This window comes from Musa acuminata, chromosome BXJ3-4 (genome assembly GCF_036884655.1).
Source record: "Musa acuminata AAA Group cultivar baxijiao chromosome BXJ3-4, Cavendish_Baxijiao_AAA, whole genome shotgun sequence".
NCBI classification, from domain to species: Eukaryota; Viridiplantae; Streptophyta; class Magnoliopsida; order Zingiberales; family Musaceae; genus Musa; species Musa acuminata.
The window spans coordinates 7914789-7941367 of record NC_088352.1 but is presented as its reverse complement, the minus strand read 5'-3'; the positions used below and the strand labels follow the sequence as shown (position 1 = coordinate 7941367).

The window sequence follows — 26579 nt, the reverse complement described above, 5'->3', positions numbered from 1 at the left end:
TCTATAAAAGCAGTAGATACAATTAAAAGAATGATGAGTAAAAAAAGAAAGAAAGAAAATGAAAGGTAAATAGAAAAGAAGTTTTGAGGTTTCCATTTTTAAAATAAAAAACCATAACAAAATATTATTGACTTTCTTTCAAATCTTGAATATGTATGCTCATGACTAGATTCTCTATTTTTTTTCCCTTCTCAGTAAGAAAAAATCCATGATTTTGGATTCATAACTTGTACACAAGTGTTTTGCTGAAGAAGCACAACCATCAGTCCTAGTCTTCCTCCGAGAAAATACTGACAACATCTATTGTCAGTGCCCTCCCAAATGCATCATAAAAACAGATGGAGAAACATCAGTTCATATGACAGTTCCATCTTTGACAGTAGCACTTTTCAGAATTGTTGTGATTCCAGATCTGATGTAGAATCCTTCACTTGGCCTATCAGCTTCTTGGACACCCTGTTACAGAACAAGCATGATCAAATATAAGCCTTATGCCAGGCATCAAACAAATGATCTATTATTTGTACATACATCTCTGTTAGCAATGACCACATTCTTTCCTATTCTGGCATTCATGTCGATGATGCAGTTCCTGGAAAGCACAGAAATCTTTCGGAACTCTTTGTATCTGAGCTTGGATGTTTCATGGAAGTTTGTCTCACCTGATCTTCGTGTTCTCTCCCACTCCAATGGGAACCTTGCCCTCTGCCAGTAGAGAAGCAATCTCAGCTTCGGTTTCATAGACGTCAGCACCCATCATCAATGTATGCTGAGAAGATCCAAAGACAGGATGATGCTAGTTAGGAAACATGGATTACAAGTGTGCCATAAAAGAACAAATACTGCTGCATGGTCAGCTGCTGTAGTTAACAACAGTGGATTGACTTTTGATCTGACTTCAATTTCAGTTTTGTATGCTTAAGAATGATACTAAAAAGCAAGAGATTCAGAAGCATAATGCAACCTATCATGGCAAGCTGTGAAATTTCAAGTATGAGAGCTAGAACTAGAAAGCATTAGCTTAGGCATTGGTGTTATTCTCATCATTTGATCAAGGACTACTTGTCAATTCTTGGCATATGTATGATTTTGTTGTCCTTTTGTTGTGGATATTCAGTATGCAGCTTCCAAGGAAATCACAGCAGATCTCTGATACAGAAAAAAATAGAGCTTGACAAGGTAAAAGATTCAATAAAAAATAATGGTTGGAAGCATATTTTACTAACCTTGAGTTCTGCACCATAATCTACACGGGACCGCATTCCGACTACCGAATGCTCAATGCTACACTCATGCAAGAAGCATCCATGGGAAATAATTGCATCGCGAATCTGTACAGTAGTTTCAAATGTAAGAGGCCTAAAGATCATAAAAAAGATGAGAAATTGGCAAACTGCTAATGCCAACACATACCCTGCATTGCTCTATTTTATTTGGTGGTAAAAATTGAGGTGATGTGAAAATGGGTGTTCTCGGATCATAAAACTGAAATTTTGGAGGCTGCAGTGCAAATGTTTATATCAGTCTTTGCAATTTGTTTTTCGCAAGTGAATGCATCCACATGTCCATGGTTTCATTACCCTCCTAAGTGCAAATAAGCAAGATCATGCTATTGCATATATATTCTAATGCATAACATCAACCTGATCTGTCAGTGCCAAATTTGCATCATAGAATGATTTGATTGTTCGAATATCCTCCCAGTAATCTTTGAATATATAAGCCTATCAAGAAAAGATCAGATGGGTCCATGGGCAACATTGGGAGATGATTACATTTCATTTAATTGACCAAAAAAAGAGAGATATACTTCTTTGATGAGTTAAGATTTGTTTAAATAATTGTATTCAAACCTGGACATTGTAATCCTTCACAGCAGAAGGAAGAATGTCTGATCCAAAGTCATTTGCTTTCGGATAAGTCCACCTGTAAGACACACACCAAGTAAAACATCCTTAAAGAGGCTGAAAGAGCAATATCATCATACCTTAGAAGCTCCAGAAGAGTGTTTCGATTAAAGACATAAACCCCCATTGATGCAATATAGGGGTACTTTTTAGCATCTTGATGAGACAATCTGAAGAGGGTGTTTTCATCCTTCTGCAGTACATGAAGTGCATCTATGTTATGTGCATTGCTTCAATGCAAATTCTAGTTGTTCATGGAGATATTTGCAGCACATTCCTGTCAGATTGTGAAAAAAAAAAGGCCTTTGACAAATCACTCACCATAGTTTCCAGATCACCACCTTTGGGTTTCTCGGAAAATTGGATAATTTTGCCTGCCTTATCAATCTTAATTAGTCCATAGTCAGATGCTCGGCTTCCATGAGGAGCAGGAAGAGCTAGTTTAGTGTAAAGGTTTTTTTTACCACTAACTGAACAAAGTAGAGAAAGTTTAAAAGCATGCTTGTAACTAATCAAGAATTCATCAAGCTCAAGATAGTGGACAAGGAAAAAATATATATGATATATTGCACAACAAAAATGGTAGCAAGCTTGTATTAAATATCCGAGAAGGATAAGTTCTTTGTTTCCAGAAATGAAATTGTGATACACCACAAAAATTTTCATCAATGCTTTGTTTACGGAAAATGCATGACTTCAGATTCCTCGAAGACAGCTACTAATCGATAACATTGGTGAGCAGATTATCAACAACAGCCAAGATTAAACTTGGAAAGAAGCATTAGAATGTTTTTAGCTGTGTGATATTTAAACAGGTTTACAGATACAGCTAGATGAAGGCGCAGATACATAATCATATACTTCTAGGTGCGACATTTTCGGCATTGCATACCTGGCACCAACAGGCACACAAGATATGGTGATATCAGCACCAGTATCGACATGTTTCTGCAGATGTTTTGTGTCATTTAAGTATTTTTAAAAGAGATTGAAATTAAAAAGGAATGGGTGAGTTATGAGGCCACATGCCTGCACAAAGTCCATGTAGTCCATACGGTACAACTGGTCACCAGATAGAATCAGTATGTATTGAATGTTCATATTCCTGTTGTCCTGAATGAAAGCACAGATCAAAATCAGAAACTTCTGATGTATAAGAAGCTTACTCTGAGAAAGGATAAGAATTCTTGTTCTTGATTTGCTTGATCGAGAGAGCACACCTCAAATACCCAAGTAAATTGTCTCACAGCATATGCTGTGCCCTGAAACCAGTTCATTCCAGATTCACCAGGTGTTTGAGTAGCTGCTAAAACCTGCTTATGAGCCCAAATGACTAGTTATTGAAAAAGGAATCAAAATCTTAGTAAACATATACAATCATTAATCAGCTATTTCATCGGTGTTCAGATAAATAAAATACTTGAACTCAATAATGCTTTCGAAACCACTAAGCTTAACACGGTTGCCATGGTGGCCAAGTGATGCATGGAGCCAACAAATCAGAAACATTACCTCCACAAATCCATCACCAAAGTTGATTCCGTTGCCAAAGTTAAATGTACGATAAATATGACGGTTTAGGGAAGCTGAATTAAATTGTGTCATGATGAATATCTTGTTTATGCCACTGTTGATGCAATTGCTCATTGGAATGTCAATAAGCCTATAGCATCCCCCAACAGGAACCTGCATAGAACAAGATAGATCAAACACATCCATCTTGGCAATCTAATTCTTGCTTCAGTTAAAAAATAAAGAGAAAAAGAACATCTGGAGAGATAAAGGTTGTGTGTTAGAGCATTTGCAGAACAGGTAACTTCTATAAGCATCAGCTTTCAAAGAAATCGAGCATCCACAATATTCCAAAACTCTCCAACGAACTCCTTTGCAGCATTATAATTCTTAAACCTTGATGAAAGATGCTCAAAACAATTTAGTCTGTTATTCAGAAAGATGTTATGAGGCAAGAAATCCAAAGGTCTGAAAGCTTCTCAGGAAAAAATTCACAGTATCTACGTGAAGAGAAAAGGTGAAGAATTCAAGATCACAACCATGAAACAGACATTTTTCATCCTATGCAATATGAGCTTGTTTCTTACAGCAGGTGTGGCTCTGGTACTTGTGAGAGGAAAAAGCTGAGCTCCAGCCCCTCCACCCAAAATGATGGATGCAACACTCCTGGCATCCGGCTTATGTTTTCCAAACCTTGGTGCCTGAAAGACCTGCAACCACAGTAAAGTGATCCTGAATCCATTTTCTTCAAAGAGAATGCTACTGATCTAACTCTGAACCAGAAACAGAAACCAAAGGCTAATCAAACTTGTAAAGGGAAATTAAGAAACAGATAAAGGTATAATAACATCGATGTGGAAGTCCAAAGAACTAAATAAGAATTCCTCGATCACATCTTCCATACACTTCCTTAGCTGGGTTGATCATTTCTTTAAGGTATAAGATAATGCCATTCTATTTAGTCTAAGAGCTACTGAAACATCAAACAGAAGTATATTACATAAAGCATAGACTTTATTAGTTGCAAAACATGTCAATAAAATCACAAATTTTAGCAAAAAATTTACAGAGGATAATATACATGTATTATCCACACAAATGTTTGCTCACCAATTTCTGCAAGAAAGGAGCAGATGCTTACAGTCTCCTTGTTGACAGCTGAAGTGATAGCAAAAACTCCAGCTCCTGCCTTGAACTCTCCGACCCAGCTGCAGCAGTTCTTGGCGCTCCTCACCACCTTCGGTTTCCAGGCCATGATTCTTGAGCCAACTGCAAACCCACTCTCCTCAGCGTCAAGAACTCCCCCTTTTATTTGGCTTAAGCATGCACTGCTCTTCAAACCCACACTGCTAGCATCCATCATGGGTGCAATCGTTGCCTCGTTCCCCAGGAAGAAAGAAGGAAAGGAAGATAAGAACAACAGGAGCTGTCAAGATCTGAAGTGCTCCAAAACGTGAGCAGATCACGGGAACAAAACCCAAAGGCAGCTCCAGTACTGGAAGGTCATTTTGGATGCACACTTGCCTCACTCTTCCAACAATGGAAGATGCAGGACCTTCGCCCAAATTTAGCTAATGCGACAGCCATGACATTCTATCTCTAGGAGTGTAAGAGAACCGAGTAACCACAACTTTATAGGCAAGGTTCTCAATGTAAGGAACCAAAGCTTTAAGAGCCCATGGAGCACAGTCCTGCTTGCTCTGCTCATCTTAGGTCCTCCAAAATTGCTGAGATCTCTCAATCCAAGTCTTATGGTCAAGTTTGGAACCCACCTCCCAACTACTGAGGTTGATCTTGTTTGTCCACAGACGCTGATCACATACTTGAGAATCTGTGGAACGGAGCAATGTTAGAGAACGGCGGAGACGCTTGGCGTGTGAACGAGCGATCACGTCGAGATTGAGAGAGAAAAACCGCATGGAGACCGCCTCCAACCACGTCGTGGTGTCCATGCCAATGGCTCTTGTTGTCTTGCGCTTATAGTCTTGCCAGTGGCTTCGGAGTTCTCCTCCACGTTCTCCGTGCCTTCTTGAGCGCCTGGACGTCAACATTTGTTGTGTGGCCGTCAGCTCTGATGATTCTTCCAGCGCTTATCCATGCTTGGTCACCTGCAGCACACCCCAAGACGGTATTAGGAGGAGGATTATAACTCCATAGGCCTGATTAAGCTCAAGCGAAGGTGGAACAGTAAGATTAGAAGCTCCACCTGCACAAATGTATCCATCAAATCAGCCACAAGTAGAACGGAGACTGAGTGGCCTGCTCACGGGCTGAGCCTACTTGAAACGAAAGCCCGTTCGAGGCCCGCGACCGGGCTCAATCCATCCGACCCGATCAAACCAACGCGGAGCTGAGGAGTTCGTCACATCTGTTCGACGGAATGTCCATGCAAACGTCTCTCAGGAAAGAAACTTCTTACGATGTAGGAGTAGAGGAAAAGAGGGAGAATGAGCCGCAAATCATGCATGCAACACACAAGCAACCAGTCTTTTGCACAAAGAGTTGGAGCTAATTCCAGTATCGGTTGGTGGATACTCGAATAAGATGACAGCGGGATACGAAAACAAGAAAGAAGGAATGCTCTGTAACCCTTAGAAGACAGACATCATGGGGGGAACACCACTATTGGAAGAGTGCAGAAGAAGGAATGCTTTGTGTTCATGCTTTTACGGACATAAGAGTAAAGAGCAAGACAACTGAACAGTTGGGAGACAAGAAGAAATAAAGAACAAAATAGACAGAGGCATAGTATATAACACTGATTAAGATTTCCAAGTTAAAGATGGATATCTGTACAAGAAATATAAGTAGGATTTCACACACTTCCAAAATGATGAGTTTGCTCTTCCTCTTGGCTCACCTAATTGATACTGGCTGAAATAACAGCATACTAAAAGAACATATTTTGCGGTCGATCTCAAACAGATGACACAGAATTGTTAGAAAAGGGAAAATGTGAATAGCTGAACTCTTGATGTACATACGATGACCACCCTTATGCTTGAAACCCTTCGGATGTTCGATTCTCTCGTATTCGTACTCTATTTTCCAGATCGCTCACACTGTTACTCTCCTGCAGGGCCTCTATCTCTGTACTTCCTGGCTGACTCCTTCGGTTTCTCCGATCCTTTTTAAGAAATAAATGTAGATGTCAGTAATTTTGCCTTCAATCGTAGGACAATTCATTTCTATTAGTGTTTGTATGAAAAACCATAAGGAAGATTACGACCTCACGATAAGATGCTTCGTCTGCTTCAAGCATTCGAACAACCTGCCCCATTTTGGGTCTTCTACCAGAATCAGGATCAACACATCTCAGTGCAACTAATAGTGTACGTTTAAGAGCCCGTGTAGCTGGTTTGACCTCAAGGTTTGGATCTAGTACTTCCTCTGCCCTTCTACTTCCAATCATCATCTTAAGCCACTCCACTAGATTCACCTGGCAATAGAGAGAAAGAAATGCATACTGATCTCATCACGAGAACAGGTGAAGAATTTGAGAATGCACAAATACAGTGAAAATTTTAGCTGATGGTCCATGCCAAGCATCTAAATTTCTAGACAATAGAAGTTCAAGTTTATCATGTCATTATACTAGATAAAGAGACAAGAAATGAAGAAAGCAATTCAGAATAGATAAATTTAAACGGTATGTAGGTTTTGTTGATTACACCTCATTTTCCGGCCTGCCATAATCCACAGGATCCCTGCCAGTCACAGTCTCCAGTACCAGTACTCCAAAACTATAAACATCACTCTTCTCATTTAAAAGTCCAGTGTTAGCATATTCAGGAGCCACATACCTGATAGTTTTAAAAAGTGAATGTATTCATCATGCTAGCTATAATTTTCTGCAATTTTATTGCAAAATAAAAAAAGAAGCATACACCGATGACCCACTTACCCAAATGTTCCCATTACTCTAGTGGCGATATGGCTTTTGTCTGAACCTAGAAGCTTAGCCAATCCAAAATCAGATATCTTTCCATTATATTCACCATCAATCAAGATGTTACTTGACTTAATATCTCGGTGCACAACTTTTGGTTCAATTGCTTCATGCAAATAAGCAAGCCTGAAAGCCATGATCAGTTAACCATCAATATAGTATTAACAGTCTAACAAGGATATGACCTTTAACCAAAATTTAAATGTGAAAACCAAAAGAGAAAGTATGTGTTGGTCAATGATTTGCTTTGGAAACAAGACTTACGCCTTTGCAGTGCCAAGGATGACATTCATGCGGTTCTCCCAACCAAGTACACCACGTTGACGCATAGCTCCATGTAGCCACTGCTCTAGATTCCCATTGTTGACATACTCATACACAAGCATCCTACAAAATATTGGGTGATCTACATAACCAGCTCATTGAACATAACTTAAATCCACAAGTATCATTAGCATGTAATACTTCTGTGGTTGTCCATATGCATATAGCTTACAGAAACGATAACATAAATTTGGTAGCAAAACTATCATTCTTAGTCAGAACCGGAGGAGTATCACATGTTCAATAGGGATGTCACTGGCTTTGTTTGCTTTGCCAAACAGTGGGGAAATTAAGCCATTTAAATAATCTCATTATTCAAAACTACTTTCTAGTACACACACTAAGATAGAAATTGGAGAATTCAGGTGATTCAAAATATTTACTAATCATATCTTATCATTCTTTAGCATGAAAGATCACACGTTTCCCAGATATGAGACTAGATTGTACTAAGCAAAAAAAAATTTTTCCTCTTATATTGCAATAAATATCTGCAACATCTTTCTAGTTTTCCACAGAGAACTATGCTTGCTATGAGTGCACTTACTTCAACGAAATCCTCAAGGGCCACTTTTAGGGACGAGGAAGAAATTTGCGGGAGACCAATATGCTTCCTTCTTATAAAACTAGATGCCATTGGCATATCATGACAGAGGAGCTTTCCTCCTTTACTGTTGATTCTTTGTCTATACTTAGTGTCTCTTTCAGATTCGTTCATGCATGATGTGAGAAAAAAATGTCTTTTCGTACCATCCATTATGAGCTAGTTTGTTTTGACTTAATGCTTCAGCTAATTTAATTGCAAGATCATAAATGACTCGATTTGTTGCAGCATACACGTGTCAACAATTTTGATGGGTTCAGTCAATATGATAAACATTTTGTTCCCATTGCATGTGTTTCTCTATGTAACTTTGGTTTAATTGGCACAAGATTGTGGTGGTAAAGAAACCTTTAACCATCATTTCTTGTAAGGTTATAGTCGCTGTGTTGACAAATTCCAATCATACAAAAGGGCAAACACTAAAAAAATATGTTGAAATGGATCATTCGGAAAAAAGTATGCACCTATGAATTCCTTCTACACAATATCCCAAAAGCCTCACTAGATTCTTGTGTCGAACATGACCAATGGCCTCCACTTCCACCCTAAATTCTTTCTCTGCCTGTCCCCTACATGATCCAGAGAGAGCCACAATTAGGAAACTATTGCAAATATTATGAACCAAATGGATCAAAGGATGATGAGTCAAAGTAGTTGTGATTGTGATTGTGATTGGCAGACGCTATGTTATGAACTTACAGATTGTTTAAAAGCTTCTTTACTGCAACATCAGTTCCATTGATCAAACGTCCCCGATAAACAACTCCATATCCACCCTCCCCAAGGACATTCTCCTTGGAAAAACGATTTGTAGCAAGCTCAAGGTCCCTTAGAGTAAACCAGTGACCCCAACCCAAATGCGAGGACTCTGGCAATCCAACCAAAGGAGATGCAGATACAAGTGCATATGCTGGATATGCTTTCCTCGTGGGTCCCGAGCTGCCTTCATCTCCAGAATATGAACTCCCAGCCCTGTCATTGAGGTAGGCAGAGCTGCACTGGCTAACATTATCAGCATCACTTGATTTGCTCCTGGTCAGGTGGGCAAGTGTCTTTCCCGAATCCATGTCACTAAATTTGTCATGTGAGCGGAAGAAAGGCCCTTCACGCTCCTGAAGGCTTTGAGCTAAGCATTGGTTACCAACCCTGTCCACAGCAATTTCCTTTGAGACATTTGGAATATGTGAGATTGGCATGTTGTGAAGTATCCTTGTCTTCCTCTTGGATGTTATCCATATGGATAAAATAGAGAGAATAAACACGATTAATACACCAATGCAGATGCCAATCACAACCCAAAGTCTCAGACCAAAAACTGGTGTCTTCTGTGATAATTCAGCATTTAATGGACCATTAGCTGACATTTTCTTTTCTGTAATTTAAAGAGGCAATAATCAGTGAATGTTTGAGCAAATGATTTGCATTATATAGGTATAATTCGGGCATCCCTTGATCTAGCAACAGATTGGTTATATACTGAATGTCAAGCAACCATTAAATGCAACATAATTCCCCAATTATAAATAGAAATTTCCACAATAACATAATGAAAGCCCAGAAATGCTAGAAAACCTCATTACAAAGGCACTACAGCGAACGTGATAAAAGGAAAAATATCTTACAGCCAGTGCAGATATTACCATCAACATTAATGGATCAATGTTTAGCAATTTGGGGACGATAACAGCAGAAAAAAGATTTACTACCTCTGGTGGTCTGATCTCGTTGATCTTGCCAAGCGAAGGGCTTCTTCAGAGCTTTAAGACATGAAGCTTCCACACCAAAAGTAATAGCCCCAAAACAACTCAATGGAAACGAAGGAAGAAACGTGGCTACAGTGGCATCCCAGCAGAGTAAAGCCAGCATGTGTTCTTAGAAACCCCTTGATTGAAATGAGGAAAGAAGCATCAAAGGAAAACCAAAGAAACAAGGAATGGCTGGCACAGGACCAAGAGGGGGAAAAAAGCTAATCTTTTTCTCAATCTTTGAGAGATTGGAAGGAGGGAATAAGGCATTTAGGTGAAATGGTCGGTGATTGCATCGTATTCTTTGATGCAAGGGGTTGAAGGAAATCTAAGACCGAGAGGCATTGGTGAGGACAGCCAAAGGTTTTCCTTGGGAAGGGGAGGGGAAGAGAACAGGAAAGGAAAGCAAGAGAGAAGTACAGAATTGGACTTTTAGGAAACAGAGAACACATTATAAAATGGGATTAAAGGGAGGGAGAAAGAATAAACACGAGAGAGAGGATGAATGAGGTCAAATTAGCAGACAAAGCTCCAAATCCAGCTTGCTGCCTTTGCATTCTCACAGTAAACTCACCATTTTAGCCGCCTCCTCCCCTGTGCAGTTTGTGCAGGTGTTGGATTCTTCAGGTCCCAAAATTACTATTCTGCCCTCACAAGGCTATTTCAAGCTCGGCAATTTGGTTGGCGCATTACGACGTGCTTGCTTAGATTAGCAGTGCGGGTTTCCAATTCGACAGATTCCATGTCACTGATGTCGTGTTGGATTCGTGTCGGGTCGACGGATCGGGTCGACGACCCCACCCCTTAAATTGGCGGAGACAAGTCGAGTCCTTCGTCGGCGTTACGGCCGCGTCTCTCTTTGGCTCGCACGTAACCCATCGTTCTCTCGTCGCCGTCTCGCCATGCTGCGGCCGGTCGATGCCACCACGGCCACCCTGCAACCCTTCAGCTCCCACCACCCTCTCCTCCTCCTCCTGCACTCCTGCAAGACTCTGGTCCGGATCAAGAAGGCCCACGCCAAGCTGATCACTGCCGTTCTCTTCCTCCATCCCGTCCACCGAGCAAGCTCCTCGAGCTCCTCCCCTCCGCCCTCTGCCGCCGTCACTGCCCCTCCTCCTCTTCTCTCCTACGCCGACCTCGTCTTTTGCCACTCCCCCTCGCATCCTCTATTCTCCTAAAACACCCTCGTCAAAGCCCACTCCTCGCCCGCCTCCTTCCTCCTCTGTCCCCAACCAGTACACCTTCGCCTCCCTCCTCGCCGCGTGCGGGCCCCGCGGGCTGGGCTTGGCCGAGGCGGAGCAGGTCAGGGTTCACGCCCTCAAGGGGGGGCTTGAGACCAATGTGTTCGTTTCCAACGCGGTGGTCCGGGTGTACGGTAGCTTTGGGTCGGTCCACGACGCGCAGATGGTGTTTGACGGAAGCGCCCGACGGGACATGTTCTCGTGGGTTTCGTTGATCGGTGGATACGTCGGATGTGGAGATGTCGACCGTGCGAGGAAGTTGTTTGATGAAATGCCGGAGAAAGGATGTTGTCTCTTGGAGTACTATTGTTGCGGGATATGTGCAGGTAAGAAACTGGGTGTTTTGGTGCGATCAGCAAGAGTCGTGCTGGAGAAACCTCTTAATGTTGATGTTAGGGTTGTCTTCTATGTGACCACCTGAATGCTGCCTTCCTTAAACTTCCCAGCCAATTGTAGGTAGGTTGCTTCTTAGAGGCAATGAGTTTACTCTCACCACTGTTCTTGCGGCATGTGCTAATCTTGTTGCACAAGAACAAGGAAGATGGATTCACATGTTCATGAAGAAAGAGAGTGTCGAGATGAACGACAGACTGCTTGCCGGTCTCATTGACGTGTATGCAAAGTGTGGGGAGATAGAATCCGCCAGGAATGTATTCAATGCTGAAGGCAGTCCCAAATGCACCGCCCGGCCTTGGAATGCCATGCTTAGTGGCTTTGCTATTCATGGAAAATCCGATGATGCAGTTAAGCTCTTTGAAAGGATGAAGGCACTAAACATCCCTCCAGATAAAGTGACATTTGTGTCTTTGCTCAATGCCTGTAGCATGAAAGATTGGTGGATCATCAGCGAATTGGAGCCAAGAAGTTGGAGAGGTGCTGCTTGACATACATGAGGAGGACAAGGAGACTGCTTTGTCTATACATGGTGAGAAATTAGCCATTGCCTTTGGATTGATGAACACAGGACAGGATAAGGTTTCATCACTTCAAAGATGGAATTTGTTCTTGCAAGGATTACTGGTAGAGATTCTATAGTCGACTTCAAACTACTGTTCCCTGACTCGATATGGTAAAATTCCTGGAACTTTTCTTGGTTTTTGTTTATTTTTCCTCTCCTTTTGACACCAGTCCTCGACTCGACATAAAGTGATATAGTTAAATCATTCATTGCTGATGCTAAAAAAGGTTTCCTGATTGCCTATATGCAATAATTCATGGGGACTAACCTGTGGTCCATTATCACATGCATTTACAGTGTTTGATTGATTAGCATGTTGTTCATCTTGATGTGTATGCTTTGTGAATCAATGACACCAAAATCTACAAATAAAATGTCTGAAAATAAAGAACCTTAATGTTGTAATGGATACAGCATGCTCTATAACAGCTCTAACAATTATCTTTCATCTTTTTAGATCTAAAGGGTATTTGATGACCACATAGAAGTCATTGAGACGTCTACATTTGCTTCAAGGGATGGTAATGCCGGCTTTGGAATCAACAAATGTGGAGTTCTCCACTGAAGTGCTCACTCGGATCTCTCAGGTGATCAGATCAAAAAGATGGGACTAGTTTGAGGAGATGAGTTCAACGACTTTGCCAAAGGTCAAGGATGATGTATCTGCTCAGCTTAGCTCGACAAAGTTTAGATCAAATTTGTGGCTCAAAGATATGGTTCTCGCTGGGATTCAACTCAACTTATTTTGGTAGCAGTTAAGAGGGTTGGAACTCCTCAGATTGCTTGATGTGAGAATTACACTTGCAGATGTTTGTTCTATTGCACAAACGTTAAATAATCAGCTTATTCTCCAATCAAATTGGTTTGTTTATTTTTTGCCTCAAATTGAGGAGGTGAGGCTGTGAAATTTGGATACTCTCCAATTTTCTAGTAATCCATTTGATTACCAAATCTATATGCATGTGAAGGTTGCTCATTCTTTGTGTCTATTTTTTTATGATTGACTACAGCTAGAAGAGAACATGATGCCCTCAAAACATTTGATTACTGTTCTTGATAGATTTGCTTAATTGTTGGAAGCTTCAGAAATTTTGGACTCGAACATATTGACTTAAAACACCAGTTTATATATATGACAATACTAACAGGTAGAATCCCAGCTTTCCAAAGCAAATGACCAGGAAACAAAGACCAACAATACTTAAGCAAACATTAGACCAGACTGCATAAAATACTGCAACAGAGGCTCAACAAATAGTACAATCTAACACAATGACAGAGTAGCTGACTGTTAAATGCATCAGAAACCAAACAAGAAAATGCTGCGGTTGATAATTTAGTTGAAAACCTAATTTAGTAATCCAGTCCGGTTACTTTGCAAAATGCTGACCGCATACTGGCACGGTAGCCTTAAACCGCTAAGGATCATCGATGGCTAGCACCGTATCATCCTTGTTATAGGTATCGAGGACATGGCATCCTTTTCCAGGTTGTTCAACAGGACATCTGAATAATAATTGGGAATTCAAGTCAGATATGATTTACCTGCTTGCAGCATTTGGATGCATGTGAAACTCGGGTTTGTTCCAGTGATGAAGTCCTAAATTGGAGCTGCACGCAAAGCATAAAGGGCACTGCTGCACCCGACGGGCTTAGCAGGCATTTGAGGCATTGAAGTAACTGGAGTGACTGGAGGAGGTTTGTCGACTAAATTTGCCACAGGAATCCTCTCGGTTAAGGGAAAACCAAAAAGTCTGCAACCTTTTCGGCTGACACTTCGCTCGTTTTCAAAGTCCAGCTTACCATCCAAGACAGGATCATGGACTTTTACCATTTTGCATTGCTGGTTGGCAAAATGACAAGCCATTGTTGGAGGCCAAGATGGAAAGTTTGCTTCTTCTCTATGCAAGGGTTCTGAACCATTTAACATGGCAAAGCGGCACCCTTCATCACCTCTGTCTTGATAATTCATGCCAGGCATAGAATGAGCTGACAGAGATACACAACTTGCATCTTGAAACATTAGCACCGAAGATGGGGAAAATGCTTGAATTGATGGCAAAGACTGTTGAAGAAGAGTAACATATCCATGGGGTGCTATAGGCAATCTGCTTTCAGCACGAGATGTGTGAACATCATCAAACTGGCCGTACACACCATTCCTTACATGAGCATCACATGGTGCTCCAAGGAAAGGAGGATTTCTTGAGAAAACTTCTTGACCTTGCAAGACCTTCTGGAATCGGATAGATTCACTAAAGCCTGTGCGATTGAAGGACGAGTCAGATTTTCCATGTGGGATTCTGACCCTACCTCCTGGAACAGATTCACCTATGATGCTGCCATTTGCATCAGTGGAACATCCCTTCTCTGAGTACTGAGGATTTCCAATCCCGAAAACATGAGAAGCTGTCACACCAATGCAATTTGGAGCACCGAGTCTCATAAATTCTTGACCTTGCAAGACCTTGTGGATACTTGCAGATTCCCTCAAGTCTGGACAACCATTTCCATCTGCATCAATTGCATACAAGCATTAGAAATAATGCAGGAAATGTTTTTGAGCTTTGGAGAGTTTCAATTATGAAACACATCAAAGACCTACTCGGAATTGGAAAATCCATATTGACAGAGGGAAGACCGATTTTGGCCCTCTTGGAACCTACTGTTGACAGGCTGCCAGAGCCCGAAACTGAACCAGTCGGTTCAATTTCCCATGGGGATATCCTATTCTGTTGATTACTATCTGCATCAACGTCCCAATTTACCTGCAATGAAGAACAAATATATCTCAAATCAGAAATACGATGCTAATTAAAGAAAAAAAGTTGATATTTCAAAATTGCATATAGTACAGACATAAGGTGGATAATGACATATCAAGAGAGATCTTTTTCATTCTAGAGGAAAGTTTAGGTTATGCTACCACATAAATTTATTGAATAAAATATAGAAGAACTAAGAAATACAGCATGACGATGATCAACTAAGAAGAAACATCAAACAAATAACAGAGAAGAAAGAACAGAAGAAAGCTATCTAACAAGAAAGAAAACTGATATGTTAAACCGTCAGTTTCTAATAGAAACAAGTAATGTGGGTTAAATGATGAGTCCAGATTGTATTCAATATTAGCCTTGAATTTAGGAAAGATAAAATAACATGAAATTATAAAAAACACAAACTTAAAAGGTTTTCTTTCAACTTTGAGATGTGAGCATAGGAATCCAGCTTGATGGGGCTCGGCCATAATGCACCAACCAGGGTGTCTCACTTAGCATCATAATGGATAGAACATAAGTCCAAATAGAATTAATTACTCCCACCAACAACCTCAGCCAGCCCATGCCTCGGTCTCAGCAGCAATGGAAACTTTATTATAAAAAAATGCCTCCAATCGAAATGAAAGTTATATCGATCACGGAATTTTTACCTAATTACTTCAAAGGTTATGGTTGCTTAAGCAGATAATTGTCAGAAACAACCACTTAACATTACCTACACCTCTGTATCTCTCAGAACAATTATCATGTTGGCAAGGTCCATGGGTCTTAAATAGCACCGTACATATGAACCTATGCCTTTTCTTGCTAGATTCAGTCATATTAAACTGGCAATGATGTAAATGATTAAGTATTTACGAATTCTAGTATAAAGAAGAAAGTTAACTTTTGATATGCCATTAAATAGTAAAGCACCTCAAAACAATATGACAACAACATTAAACCATACTAAGCCTTGCATGTGGGAGGCATCTCATAATATATATAACACAGATGAAGATATGTGACACTATAGTTTAATCCTGGCTATGGAAGGAGAATTAAGTTGGTTTGTAGGGTTAGATGTCTATTACTATTGATTTGATCATAAGCATTTTAGGTCAAATGGTTCATAAGTTGGTTATCCATTTGGACCCATCGTAACCTAGTTATATCAAGAGTGGATCTAATATTAGACATGATAAGGTGCCTAAGTAAGAAAACAGTACTTGTGAATGGAGCAAGAGGCGTATCATGGTCATCAATGGGCTGAACTTAAAAGTGCTGGATTATGTTTGATATTTAGGCCTTGGTTTAATTGTGCTATCTTGGTTTAATCGTACATCAGAAATGGGAGAAATGAGTTGACTTATAAGATTATATAATTTTACAAATATTATCTTGAACTTGAGCATTTTGTGTCATGTGGTTCCAGGCTATCAAGTTAATGAGTCAATTATCCTGTGAGATTAGGTCATGACAAGATGTATCTTTTGAGAGATGCATAATTAGCTGGGCGTAAAAGAATAAGAAACACAAGTATTGTGCCCCTTAAGATCCCTCAAGAAATAGGAAATGCATGCTTACCTTGGAGAGAAGACCTAGATTGAGTTATAGGTTATGAACCTACACTGGCTTGCATTGTCCTCTGATAATCTCTATCACATGATTTATATATAGTGATAAAGTAAACAAGCAGATTAAGCTAGACTGTTATATAGGGATCTTGCAATTTTTGTAAGCTGCAAATAAATCTACTTGACAGTATATTATACCTATGTGCACCATCCAAATTGGAGAAAAAACCACTAAATGGCTCAAGTGAGATCAAATCCAGAACTGCAATGGGTTAGTTGCAAATGGAAAGATACAGTAGGCCAAGAAAGGTGCAAAGGATGACCCTCCAACAAAATGTCTCTTATCAAAGATCTAACAGCATATTATTTCATGTAAATAGTCTTGGCAAGAGAACTATTTGCTTGTACAAGAAAACATGGATTAAGAATTTAAGCATACCAACAGACACCTCCACTTGGAACCAGGCCATCTTACAGGGTCCACGTCACTGATCCCAGTTACCAGTCCTGTGGACCTATAGAAAAAGGTAAATGAACAACATTCAACACATCTCAATTTAAATCCTAAAAAAGAACGTATATCAAACCTTCTCTCTGAGGCATCGTCACTTTCATAAATCATTTTGAACCTGATTCCCACAGAAATGGAACTATTGAAGCTTTTTACAAATTTCCAGTATGGAACAATGAAATCCGACGAGTTTGCCCTGCAAAATTGGAACTTGGTTTTTAGAAACCATCTTGACTACGATGACATGATATTTCACTTTTATTGACACTTAAGAATGAAGAAGCTCATAAAGAATAATGAGTTGTCATTTAGCTACATGGTATAACAAACACAAAGCATAATTTGAGATAAACAGAAAACTCCATTTAAAAAAGAACAAAAGAAGTGCTATGGAATATAGGGTTAAGGCATCCTTGGACAATTAACCATGAAACAGTTAATTGGCCAGCTAATTCCGTCATGAGAAAAATGACATCTGTATTTCTATCTTAGATCAAGAATCATTGACGTGAGCAGCTTGTAAAGTTACCATGTTGTGTATCCTTCAGAGTTCATACAGCTTTTTTATTTTAAGAATAAAAGCAATCCTGTGCAGAAATAGCACACTCCAACTTTGGTCTGGATTTAGGGGGGAAAAAAAAAGATTCTTAATACTTAAGACAGTCACGATTTCTGGAATATGATTGATGGTGTTTGTACTTCCTGTAAATACAGAACTGGCTTTTGCATATGTATAAGGTAAACTTATATAGAGCATAACTCCATTGCAACCAAACATACCTTGGGTTATAATAGACATGGAATACTTTTCTTGTGGACACAGCATTAGCAATATCGGCCAATGTAGCAAGAGTCGAGTTCCCACTTGGATGTGCTGAAACTGGATTGCTGCTTTTAAATTGTACTGCTCTCCTAATACCCAATCTAAGCTCCCCATCAGTACCCCTATTCACATATAGAAAACTCTCATTCATGTAAATGATCTTCACGCCTACATAGTCAGCAACATTTTGATAATGCCTACCGAAGAAAGAGCACTGCATCTCCTGATATGAGCTTTTTCCTATTCACAAATGCACTCCATCCAGTTGTAAGAAGATGCCTGCGCGGTTGACCTAAAATGCATACAACTCAAACATCAGCAGCAGCAGATAAATTGAATTTTGCAAGGACTATGGTAGTTTAAGTAATGTGACATATTCATAATATATTCACAACTAAGATCTCTAAAAGGATTGAAAATCACATGCACAACAACTATGGTGCATTCCAACAAGTACTGGTTGTTATACATCATATGGATCATTCCAAAGGGAACTTCTCCACACAAAAATTCCAAATAATCTTCTTCAGCAAGTCATATATGGTGGCGTGGATAATTGGCAGAAACAATATCTTCAACTAAATGCTTTAAGATGATCAGCTTTCTATCCACCAGCGAAAACTAATAGCTAAGTGTTGTCTTATGATACGACACAAGAATATGAGAACAAATGACAACAAAGTCTTTGAGCACAAATGTGCAGTCAAAATTGCCTGAGCATTGTAGTATAAAGAGAAAAGGTTTTTGAGGCACTCTTAGCTGAAAGTTCAAGCATTTGAAAATAAAAATGTGAACAATATCTGGATTTGCTTAATATACCTCTATAGATATGTCGAAACCTCCATTCCATGCCATGTAAGTCTTTTGCAATAAGCTCTTGCGAAGGTCTCTGCAGCTTATAATCCTAATTCAGAAAGAGGAAGAGGCAAAACACAAAAGTTCAGAGCAATATCTATGCCCAAAGCTACAAACAATATTTGATGGAGGTAGATCCGTTGCGATGTATCCATTTCGCATTAGATACCCTAAACAAATATCATCACAAAATCAAATCCAAAATAGCTCATGTTTAAGGGTATCTAGTCACCAGGGGAGGGAAGCAGTCCTCAGCAGCTCGGCGGGGCACAGAGAACCCTCCATGGGTGCTAGTGTCAGATGCAGTGAGGGTCTTGCAGAACATATGGGGGACAGAGGATCTGTTTATGCACTCAACATCATCTCCTTCCTCATTTCCTTCAACCTCACCCATCTTCATTCTTCGTTCAAAATCCTGAGCCAAAAACATGTTGCAAGATCAACCAAATCGAACTCAAATGCCAGAAAATGAATCAGAATAGCTACCAAAATACAGTCCCGACAAATTGTGTTTCATGTTTCACAGCTTTTATATTGGGCAAGCTTGAAATTGGACACGACGGCTCATTTTTGCATGAGGTACACCCTTATTTAAGTCAAGGTCAGCCACACATGACCAACCTCACACTCTTGAAGAGAGATGGAAGCTTGCTAGTCCATAAAATGGCAAATCCAGAACAAGCAGAAGCCTTACCTCGCTTTCGGCAAGAAGAGAGAGCTGAGCGTACACATCGTCTGTAGCGGCATCAGCCTGCGTTATTGAAGCACCAAAGAACAAGACCAAGTAAAAAAGAACCAACCTTTAGAAACCCTAGAAGAAATGGTATAAATCAGCGTGTGAGAACAAACGAACATGGAGCTTGACGTCGATCACACGACATAAGCAATGAGGGGGCACATCACGGCGGCAGATTCCCCCTCTCCCTCCACCGTCGGCGCCGCCGCCTCCGCCGTCCCCGAGGTGCTCCATGTGCCCCTGCGGCAAGTACACCACCAAGCTCCCCTTCTTGGGCAACCATATACGGGGCCCTGCGCAGGCGTGCCACAGCTCCAGGCACACAGGCGTTCCCTGAAACGCGTCCTCAACTGCCGCTGCCGCGGGCGGTGGAGCGGCATGGGCTGGGTGCTCCGGCTCCTCATCCTCCTCCTCTATCGTGTTCAAATCGATCCCCATTGTCTCCGAACCAAAGAAACGAGCAGCACAGGACCCAAAAGGCGAAACCAAGAAAGGGAGGACCCAAAGGCAGGGGAAGAGGGGACAGGTCGGATGCTGGTCAAGCTAAGGATGAGGGAAGGAGCGAGAACACAGGAATGGTGAAGCGACGCATGTGGGGAGAGCGCTAAAGGCTCAGGGCTCAGAAGACAAGCGTGGGAGGCGGGAGACAAGCAGAAGCAGAGTCGAGAGCAGAGCAAAGGAACAGAGACAGAGAGCTAAATAGAAGAGCCAAAGACCAAAAAAGCTTCGGCTTTTCTTCTCCCTTTCCCCACCGCACCTCTATCTCGGGCTCCTTAACCAGACATAAGCTTTGCCAAAAGGAAGAGGGTCAAAAGCGACGCCCGAACCATGCCTCTTCCGTACCCTCTGCAGCCCCGACCTCCATAACTCCTCCCCCTTCCCCTTATCTCTATCTCTCGCTCCCTCACCACATTCTTTTCTCTCGCTTGCTGTCGCAGCTTCGTTTTGATGCGGTCGTCGTCGCTGCTGCTCCTGCACAGCAACTGGCCCCGTGTCAATGCTTGAATCAAATGGCTAGAGAGAGAGAGAGACAGCGCGCGAGAGGACTCAGTGTCTCAGTTCTTCACTTCACTTTCTCCTCGCTTTTATCGGTGGGACTGTGTTGCTGTTGCTGAAGCAGCTGTTTCTGTAACGGCTGCAGCGGGCGCAGAAGAGAGCAGAGAGGGGAGGGCATGGCAGCAGAGCTGCCGGGGGCCGCTTTACTTGGCCTACTACCACGAGACCGACCTTTTCTTTATCTAATCCTTTAATCTGTGGCTGTCCTTGTCGCCTCTCTCTCTCTCTCTCTCTCTCTGATGACAAGACGTAAGAGCTCATCTGCTTTACCCCCGGGTGCTGTGTCCATTATTGCTCGATGCTTGCCTCTCCTCCTGCCACCCTGCTTTGTAGGACACAGCAAAGCTATCGTGTTGTACTGCCCTTTACAGAATTGTTTGGACGTGAAATCACCCGTCGCAGACTCGCACTTTGCTGCTGCTGGTGTTGGTGTTGGTGGTGGTGGGACAACAGGCTCCAAGCCTTGGACGTGGACGAAAGATAGCGTCTTTTTAACTGGCAAGCTCCCAGTTTTGACGCCATGGACCGCCATGTGCAACCCCTTGCCGCAGATAGCTTTAAAAATGGAGGACTTCAGGCATAAATGTCACTCGATCAACCAAGAGGAAGAGGGAAAAATCTACATTAGCTTGCTCTTCACTGATCCCTGTTGACCATGGCTGATCTTCTCACAGTGCTCGTCATGTCTTTATTCAACCACGTCACTGGTTGGTGGGAGAATCCGAAACGAAGCATATTACAAGTCGAATCCTCGCAAGATTTGGAGAATCCAGTTGAATCTTTGTGATGAATAGATCGCGTGGATCTTCCTGTGTTTAAAATGCCACACGGAGAGGTTCCAAATGTTCGATTTTTTGTTCATTTTCGACACACATTTTGATTATTTTCATCCAAATAGCGTTCGCAAAGCAGCGGTTGTTGCCATTTCACTTACAACCGAGGAATGGCGAAGCCAGTAGGACACCGAGTGCAGTGTTCAACGAGACAAGGGACCAGTGGGGTAGCAGAAGTCCGGTGCCTGCTTAATTTATAGTGCTTGCGTTCGCAACTGCGGGGAACAGACACTCACGGATGTTTGCGATCAGAGCCTCACATGGTGTGGGTCTGATCCGAGTACACTCACTCTCGTCTCCATCAATGCCCCACAGCAGAAAGAAGAAAAAAAAAAGAGAAAGAAAAGAAGACAGCGAGTGAGAGTGAGAGAGAGAGAGAGAAAGAGAGAGAGAGAGAGAGAGAGGATACAACGGTGTCACTGTAAACCTGTGAACACGAGAGGAAGGCGAAGAAGAAGCCATTCCCCTCCACTGGTCCAAAACAGTCCAAATCTGTGTTACCTTTATAGGCCAACCTAAGCATCCTAGAACAGCCCCCAAAGGACCCCCGGGTAAACCGGAACACCACCCACTCCCTCCCCACCCCCACAAACCTTTTTCTTCTAAGATTCTTCTTTTGTGGGATGAATGATGCACATGATTGTGGTGCGTGCATTTCCATCCTCGACCCTGCATCTCTAGGCCTGGACACATATGGCTCAGCCGCCGCTGGTGTTCCAGCCTGAGAGGGCCACTCACCTCTGCCTTCCCACCTCCCCTGCCCTTGGCTTTAATCCTCTGAGGCTTACAGCAGCCACCCAACTGCTCTTTTTTGCTTCAACTTCCTCCTCTTCTTCTCCTTCAACTAGAACAAAGATAGATGGTGCGGATCACCAAGAAAGCAAAGGGATAAAGCTGATTTGGGTGTCCTGGGGAGCGGAACAGGGGCACTGGGATTGGATGGGTCAGTTGTGGTGGGTGCGGGGGAGTGGCAGGCAGGGTGTTGTGACGATGAGCGGAGGCGGGTGGCCCACGACCCACCCAAGCGGGGCTGCAACCCGACCCCCACACCGCCGGTGAACTCTTTCCCTGTCTGCCTTGTTGGATTTGTGCTTTGTGTCCCCTTCCCCAGTGGAGGCAGCACCTTCGAGTGCATCTCCTTCCACCTACCTCTGTTCCATTTACGACGTCACGGTAATATTATGATGTCACGCACGTTTTATTTCCATGAAGTAAGATTCGGTACGTTGATCTTTTCCAAATCTTGGCTTCTTAGATTTCATGGAATATTATAGTTCATGTGATCAAATCTACTCAAATCCAACAGAGGTTTCACATGAATAATTCATGATCTCATGGATCAGAGAAGAAGATGAATGACAAAGATCCGAGATGGGTGAATTCCTGACCTTTCATGGTGCTGTTCTTTCAGTAAAGTTGGATTATTTTTGGATAAGATTAGAATTTGGATGCTCATAGTGCGAGTTCATTATTATGACTTTTAATCTGTAGGCCCTAAAAAGCTTCTGTACGGTGCGTGAGCGGAAGTAATCACACTTGTAAGGAATGAGTGATGCCACACTTACAGATAGATTCCGACTCCAATAAACGACTATTGGTTTGCGTGTAGAACAGCAACACCAGATAGATCGCAGGAAGCTAATTCTAAGGTATAATGGCTGACACCTGTCGATTTTTGGTGTGGTTAAGCCATATCTTCTTTTTGTTATAAATCATATCTTCATGATAATAATTAAGATTATTCTTCGGTGATTTGGATGCATGACATGATGATGATGATGATGATCGGAGTGGTTGTCTACTTATTGGAGCATAAATACGTGCAGTTTGTTGCGTTGACCTCCTCTCACATCTTTTGGGAGGTGATATAAATGAAAATAGGGTTCAACTCTTAGCATGTAAATTAAAATGATATTAGAGTGGTTAATAGTTAGTATGATTTTTGTTAGCATAAAAAATATATATATCTAGTTTTTTAAATATCGTCGTGCTTGAAAATCGAATGTTTTATTCCTCAAATATTATGCATTTGAAAATCGAATGTATGAATTTTTTTCTTTTAAGAAATATTCATATGATATGATAGTTAGGTGGATAAAATATTGAGTTAGGTGATGATAAAAAGAAAAAAGAAATTAATTGACTGAAATCAAATCATAATAGTGAACCGAATGAATTCATGCATCCAAAACAAATAGACATAAATGAATGAATGATGAATTCAGATTCAGATATAGGAAACAGGCTTGGACCTCATCCCTATCTATGCTCATAAATGATCTAGGGTTGGCCCTCGACCAACCTCAATGCCAGCATCCCCAACTTGTTCTTGCCAGCATAATGACTCTAAATCGATCGAACCACATGTATGACGTCTTTCCGATCAAGAGTGCAACACATCACATTTCCTGAATTGAAAATGAGAAACTAAAATTGATAAATATGCTAAAAATTAATCTTAATAGTTGATACCATAGCATGACACATAAATAGCCCGAGGACACATCATTCACATCAGTCGGGTCCCAATCCATTGAGGTCGGCAATTCGATGTACGATATTATGGCTCATTGATTCTAAGATGACTTGTGTAATCATCCTTGTGTTTATCATTAATCTATCTAATGATCGCTCTAACACACTATAAAACGTCTCAAGTGTGTTTTTAAAAAATAACAATTCGATCTTTATATTATTTTAATGAATCCTCCACTAACATAGGTATCAGGAGAACTATCATGTATGCTACTCCCAACTCAACATAGTTCTTATAGGAGCATCATACGAACCCTACTCCATTACGTCTCAATCTAAGAGGAACTTAAGAGTGACCTCCACTACGTCTCAATCTAAGAGGAACTTAGATTATGTGGTCCTTTATAATTGGATAAGATAGATAATATAACTAATTTGATTTTGATGACAGATATTGATCAATAGAAAAAAAAAGTTCATATTATAGTAAGATTCCTTAAGGGATGCCCTTGATGGGAGGAACTCTTATAATAATTTATCCTAAAACCTCTATTCTTGTCTATAAATAGACATGACCTCTAGGGACTAAATGATGCATATCATAGAAGATGCAATTGAGATATTATAGTTTCTCTCTTAACCTCCCTAAATCATCAATTTAAGTGGTCTTACGAAAAGATAGAAAAAGAGGAGAAGGAGAGTCTAGTTCTAAAGATGGTGCCCAGATCACACAAATATCTTTTTCATGACATCAAAAGGTACGTATTGTAAAAATCGATCTAATATTATTTGATTTTAATCCTAGCATAAAAGTTTTTTCATATTACATAAAGTATATCATAAATTTTATGCTTACAATTAGTATCAGAGCCTAGGTTCTTAACATCAAATACGTTATATTTGTTATTTTTGTTTACGATGCTTCAATGATCCATATATTTTGTCGATCTAAATTCCTATCTATCTATCCTGTCTACGCTTGCTTGCGGGCAATGTTAGATTCTTTGTAACATGATGATCGACGAGTATTCCAAGTATAGAACATTGAAAAACTGTAAAGAAAGTAATGAGATATCTGTAGAGGATGAAAGATTATATACTCATGTATAGAAGATCAGATCAGCTTGAAGTGATGAGATATTCAAACGCCGATTTTGTAAATTACCTCGATAGTAGGAAGTCCACTTCAGGATTTGTATTCATCTTAGTTGGTAGGACAATTGCTTAGAAAAGTATAAAGTAATCGCTTATTGCATCATCAATAATGGAAGCTGAATTTATGGTATACTTTCAAACTACAAATCAAGATTTATGATTATGAAATTTCATCTCATGACGGTGTAGTCTACTCAATTGTCAGGCTGCTGAAGATATTTTGTGATCATACCACAGTAGTTTTCTTCTCTAAGAATGACAAATACTTTAGTGGTTCCAAGTACATCCAGATAAAGTACTCGATGGTTAGAAAAAAAGTTAAAAAACAACAAGTGTCAATTGAGAACCTAAGCACTACTATAATGATTGCTTATCCATTTACTAAAGTTTTATAATATAAAATATTTAAAGAACATGTTGTTAGAACGAGATATGTGAGCAAACCATTATCAGGTGATGCTTGTTTAGGTAGATACTATTATTGATATTTTTCTTGCTTAGTTAAAGTTATTTATTTTTATTATCCTATTTATATTTAGATTTATGCATATTGTAGTTGAATGTAATAATAGAACTATCTACAAATTACATGAGTCATTATGAACTATATTAGGAAAAGCTAGTAATATTGTGGTACATAGAATAGAGTATGACTTTGATGATATATAATCGCTATGACTCACATTTATAATTGGACTTACTATAGTATTATTGTGCTTATTGGATTTATTGTCTTGTTTTTAAAATTCATGATCATGTATAAAATATTTTTTAATTTTTTTAGAATTTAATTAGATAAAATTATTTTTAAATAATTTTTTTGTTTATTTTAATTTTAAATATATTTTATATCTTATCAATTTAATTAGTAAAGTATGAGAATATTAGATTATATGATTTTTATAATTAGATAAGATATATAATAGAACTAATTAGATTCGGATGATAAATATTGATCAATATAAAAGAAATTCATATTGGGAGGAACTCTCCTAATAATTTATTCTAGATCTTCTATTCTCACCTGTAAACAGAAACAGACACTACATTCTAAATAATGCAATTAAAAAAATATAATTCTCCTTTTTTATGCTTACGTGTACTTCTCGGACAAACAGAATCTAACTTAATAATAAAAATAATAGTATCTATTGTAACTGTTCTGCACGTTCTATTTTGCTTCCATTGGCGAATTCTTGAACCGCCACCTCCGCCAACCAACGCCTCGGCGTGCGGTTCGGCGAACACTTATTGGGGAGTGTTTGAGCCCCGGAAGCATCTGCTACTCGGAAGCCGAACCAGATCAAGCGATGAACTCCCCAAGAACGAAGATAAATTCCATCTCGATCTCCCGTGATGACAACATGTCAACTCCCTCACGTAACATAAACCCCTCCGCAACTCTCGGAAACTGTCGCCTTCCCTTTAATCCCACCTTCGGTTCTTCCTCTTGTTCTTCTTGCTTGCAAGCCAACCCCGAAACCCTTGCCTTCCTTCCTTCCCTTGTACTCTGACGTACGTATCTTCCATTTCGTCCCATTATAATCGCCCGCTCA

At 40.5% G+C, this 26579-nt stretch overlaps 3 protein-coding genes and 1 long non-coding RNA gene across 6 annotated transcripts; 1 reads left to right on the top strand and 3 right to left on the bottom strand.

The window, feature by feature from the left end:
• Window positions 1-15: 15 nt before the first annotated feature.
• LOC103981653 (glucose-1-phosphate adenylyltransferase large subunit 1) lies at window positions 16-5971 on the bottom strand. The gene is made up of 16 exons (XM_009398396.3): window positions 5626-5971; window positions 4561-5527; window positions 4007-4129; window positions 3420-3593; window positions 3128-3220; window positions 2937-3020; window positions 2800-2855; window positions 2229-2322; window positions 1988-2100; window positions 1854-1926; window positions 1644-1724; window positions 1414-1500; window positions 1227-1331; window positions 663-769; window positions 532-592; window positions 16-456 (listed from the first exon to the last, which is right to left on the bottom strand). Exons 2-16 carry the CDS (start codon window positions 4780-4782, stop codon window positions 355-357), a joined length of 1575 nt encoding a protein of 524 aa, XP_009396671.2. The 5' UTR covers window positions 4783-5527; window positions 5626-5971; the 3' UTR covers window positions 16-354.
• A 194-nt stretch (window positions 5972-6165) lies between these two features.
• Window positions 6166-10605, bottom strand: LOC135637349 (probable receptor-like protein kinase At2g42960). Its single transcript, XM_065150047.1, has 8 exons — window positions 10003-10605; window positions 8996-9668; window positions 8761-8865; window positions 7633-7755; window positions 7324-7494; window positions 7093-7222; window positions 6649-6858; window positions 6166-6546 (listed from the first exon to the last, which is right to left on the bottom strand). Exons 1-8 carry the CDS (start codon window positions 10160-10162, stop codon window positions 6415-6417), a joined length of 1704 nt encoding a protein of 567 aa, XP_065006119.1. The 5' UTR covers window positions 10163-10605; the 3' UTR covers window positions 6166-6414.
• Window positions 10606-10768: 163 nt separating this feature from the next.
• On the top strand, window positions 10769-13195 carry LOC103981652 (uncharacterized). Its single transcript, XR_010496228.1, has 2 exons — window positions 10769-12351; window positions 12698-13195. It is a non-coding gene; the product is annotated as an uncharacterized LOC103981652 (long non-coding RNA).
• Window positions 13196-13346: 151 nt separating this feature from the next.
• Window positions 13347-20725, bottom strand: LOC103981122 (auxin response factor 15). Of its 3 annotated transcripts, none has more exons than XM_009397724.3 (10): window positions 19622-20725; window positions 19463-19519; window positions 19001-19183; window positions 18733-18817; window positions 18115-18205; window positions 17871-18035; window positions 17167-17286; window positions 17019-17094; window positions 14846-15008; window positions 13347-14754 (listed from the first exon to the last, which is right to left on the bottom strand). In XM_009397724.3, the coding sequence occupies exons 1-10, from the start codon at window positions 19940-19942 to the stop codon at window positions 13841-13843; spliced, it is 2175 nt and encodes a 724-aa protein (XP_009395999.2). In that variant the 5' UTR covers window positions 19943-20725; the 3' UTR covers window positions 13347-13840. The 3 variants fall into 3 exon arrangements, with proteins under 3 accessions (XP_009395999.2, XP_009396001.2, XP_065005162.1); XM_009397726.3 differs by having other exon boundaries at window positions 17209-17286; XM_065149090.1 differs by having other exon boundaries at window positions 17019-17286; window positions 19622-20476; window positions 20572-20715.
• Window positions 20726-26579: the final 5854 nt, after the last annotated feature.

Excerpts from the sequence above, each read along its gene's own strand:
- LOC103981653 (XM_009398396.3), bottom strand. The coding sequence starts at position 4,782 with ATGATGGATGCTAGCAGTGTGGGTTTGAAGAGCAGTGCATGCTTAAGC. Across the intron at positions 3,594-4,006 it reads GTACCAGAGCCACACCTGCT|GTTCCTGTTGGGGGATGCTA; the intron begins GTAAGAAACAAG and ends TGTTCTATGCAG. Across the intron at positions 593-662 it reads GGAGAGAACACGAAGATCAG|GAACTGCATCATCGACATGA; the intron begins GTGAGACAAACT and ends TGTGCTTTCCAG.
- LOC103981122 (XM_065149090.1), bottom strand. The coding sequence starts at position 19,942 with ATGGGGATCGATTTGAACACGATAGAGGAGGAGGATGAGGAGCCGGAG. Across the intron at positions 18,206-18,732 it reads GTTTCGACATATCTATAGAG|GTCAACCGCGCAGGCATCTT; the intron begins GTATATTAAGCA and ends TATGCATTTTAG. Across the intron at positions 14,755-14,845 it reads TATGGATTTTCCAATTCCGA|ATGGAAATGGTTGTCCAGAC; the intron begins GTAGGTCTTTGA and ends CAATTGATGCAG.
- LOC135637349 (XM_065150047.1), bottom strand. The coding sequence starts at position 10,162 with ATGCTGGCTTTACTCTGCTGGGATGCCACTGTAGCCACGTTTCTTCCT. Across the intron at positions 9,669-10,002 it reads ACGAGATCAGACCACCAGAG|AAAAGAAAATGTCAGCTAAT; the intron begins GTAGTAAATCTT and ends TTTAAATTACAG. Across the intron at positions 7,756-8,760 it reads TGTGTAGAAGGAATTCATAG|GATGCTTGTGTATGAGTATG; the intron begins GTGCATACTTTT and ends AATATTTTGTAG.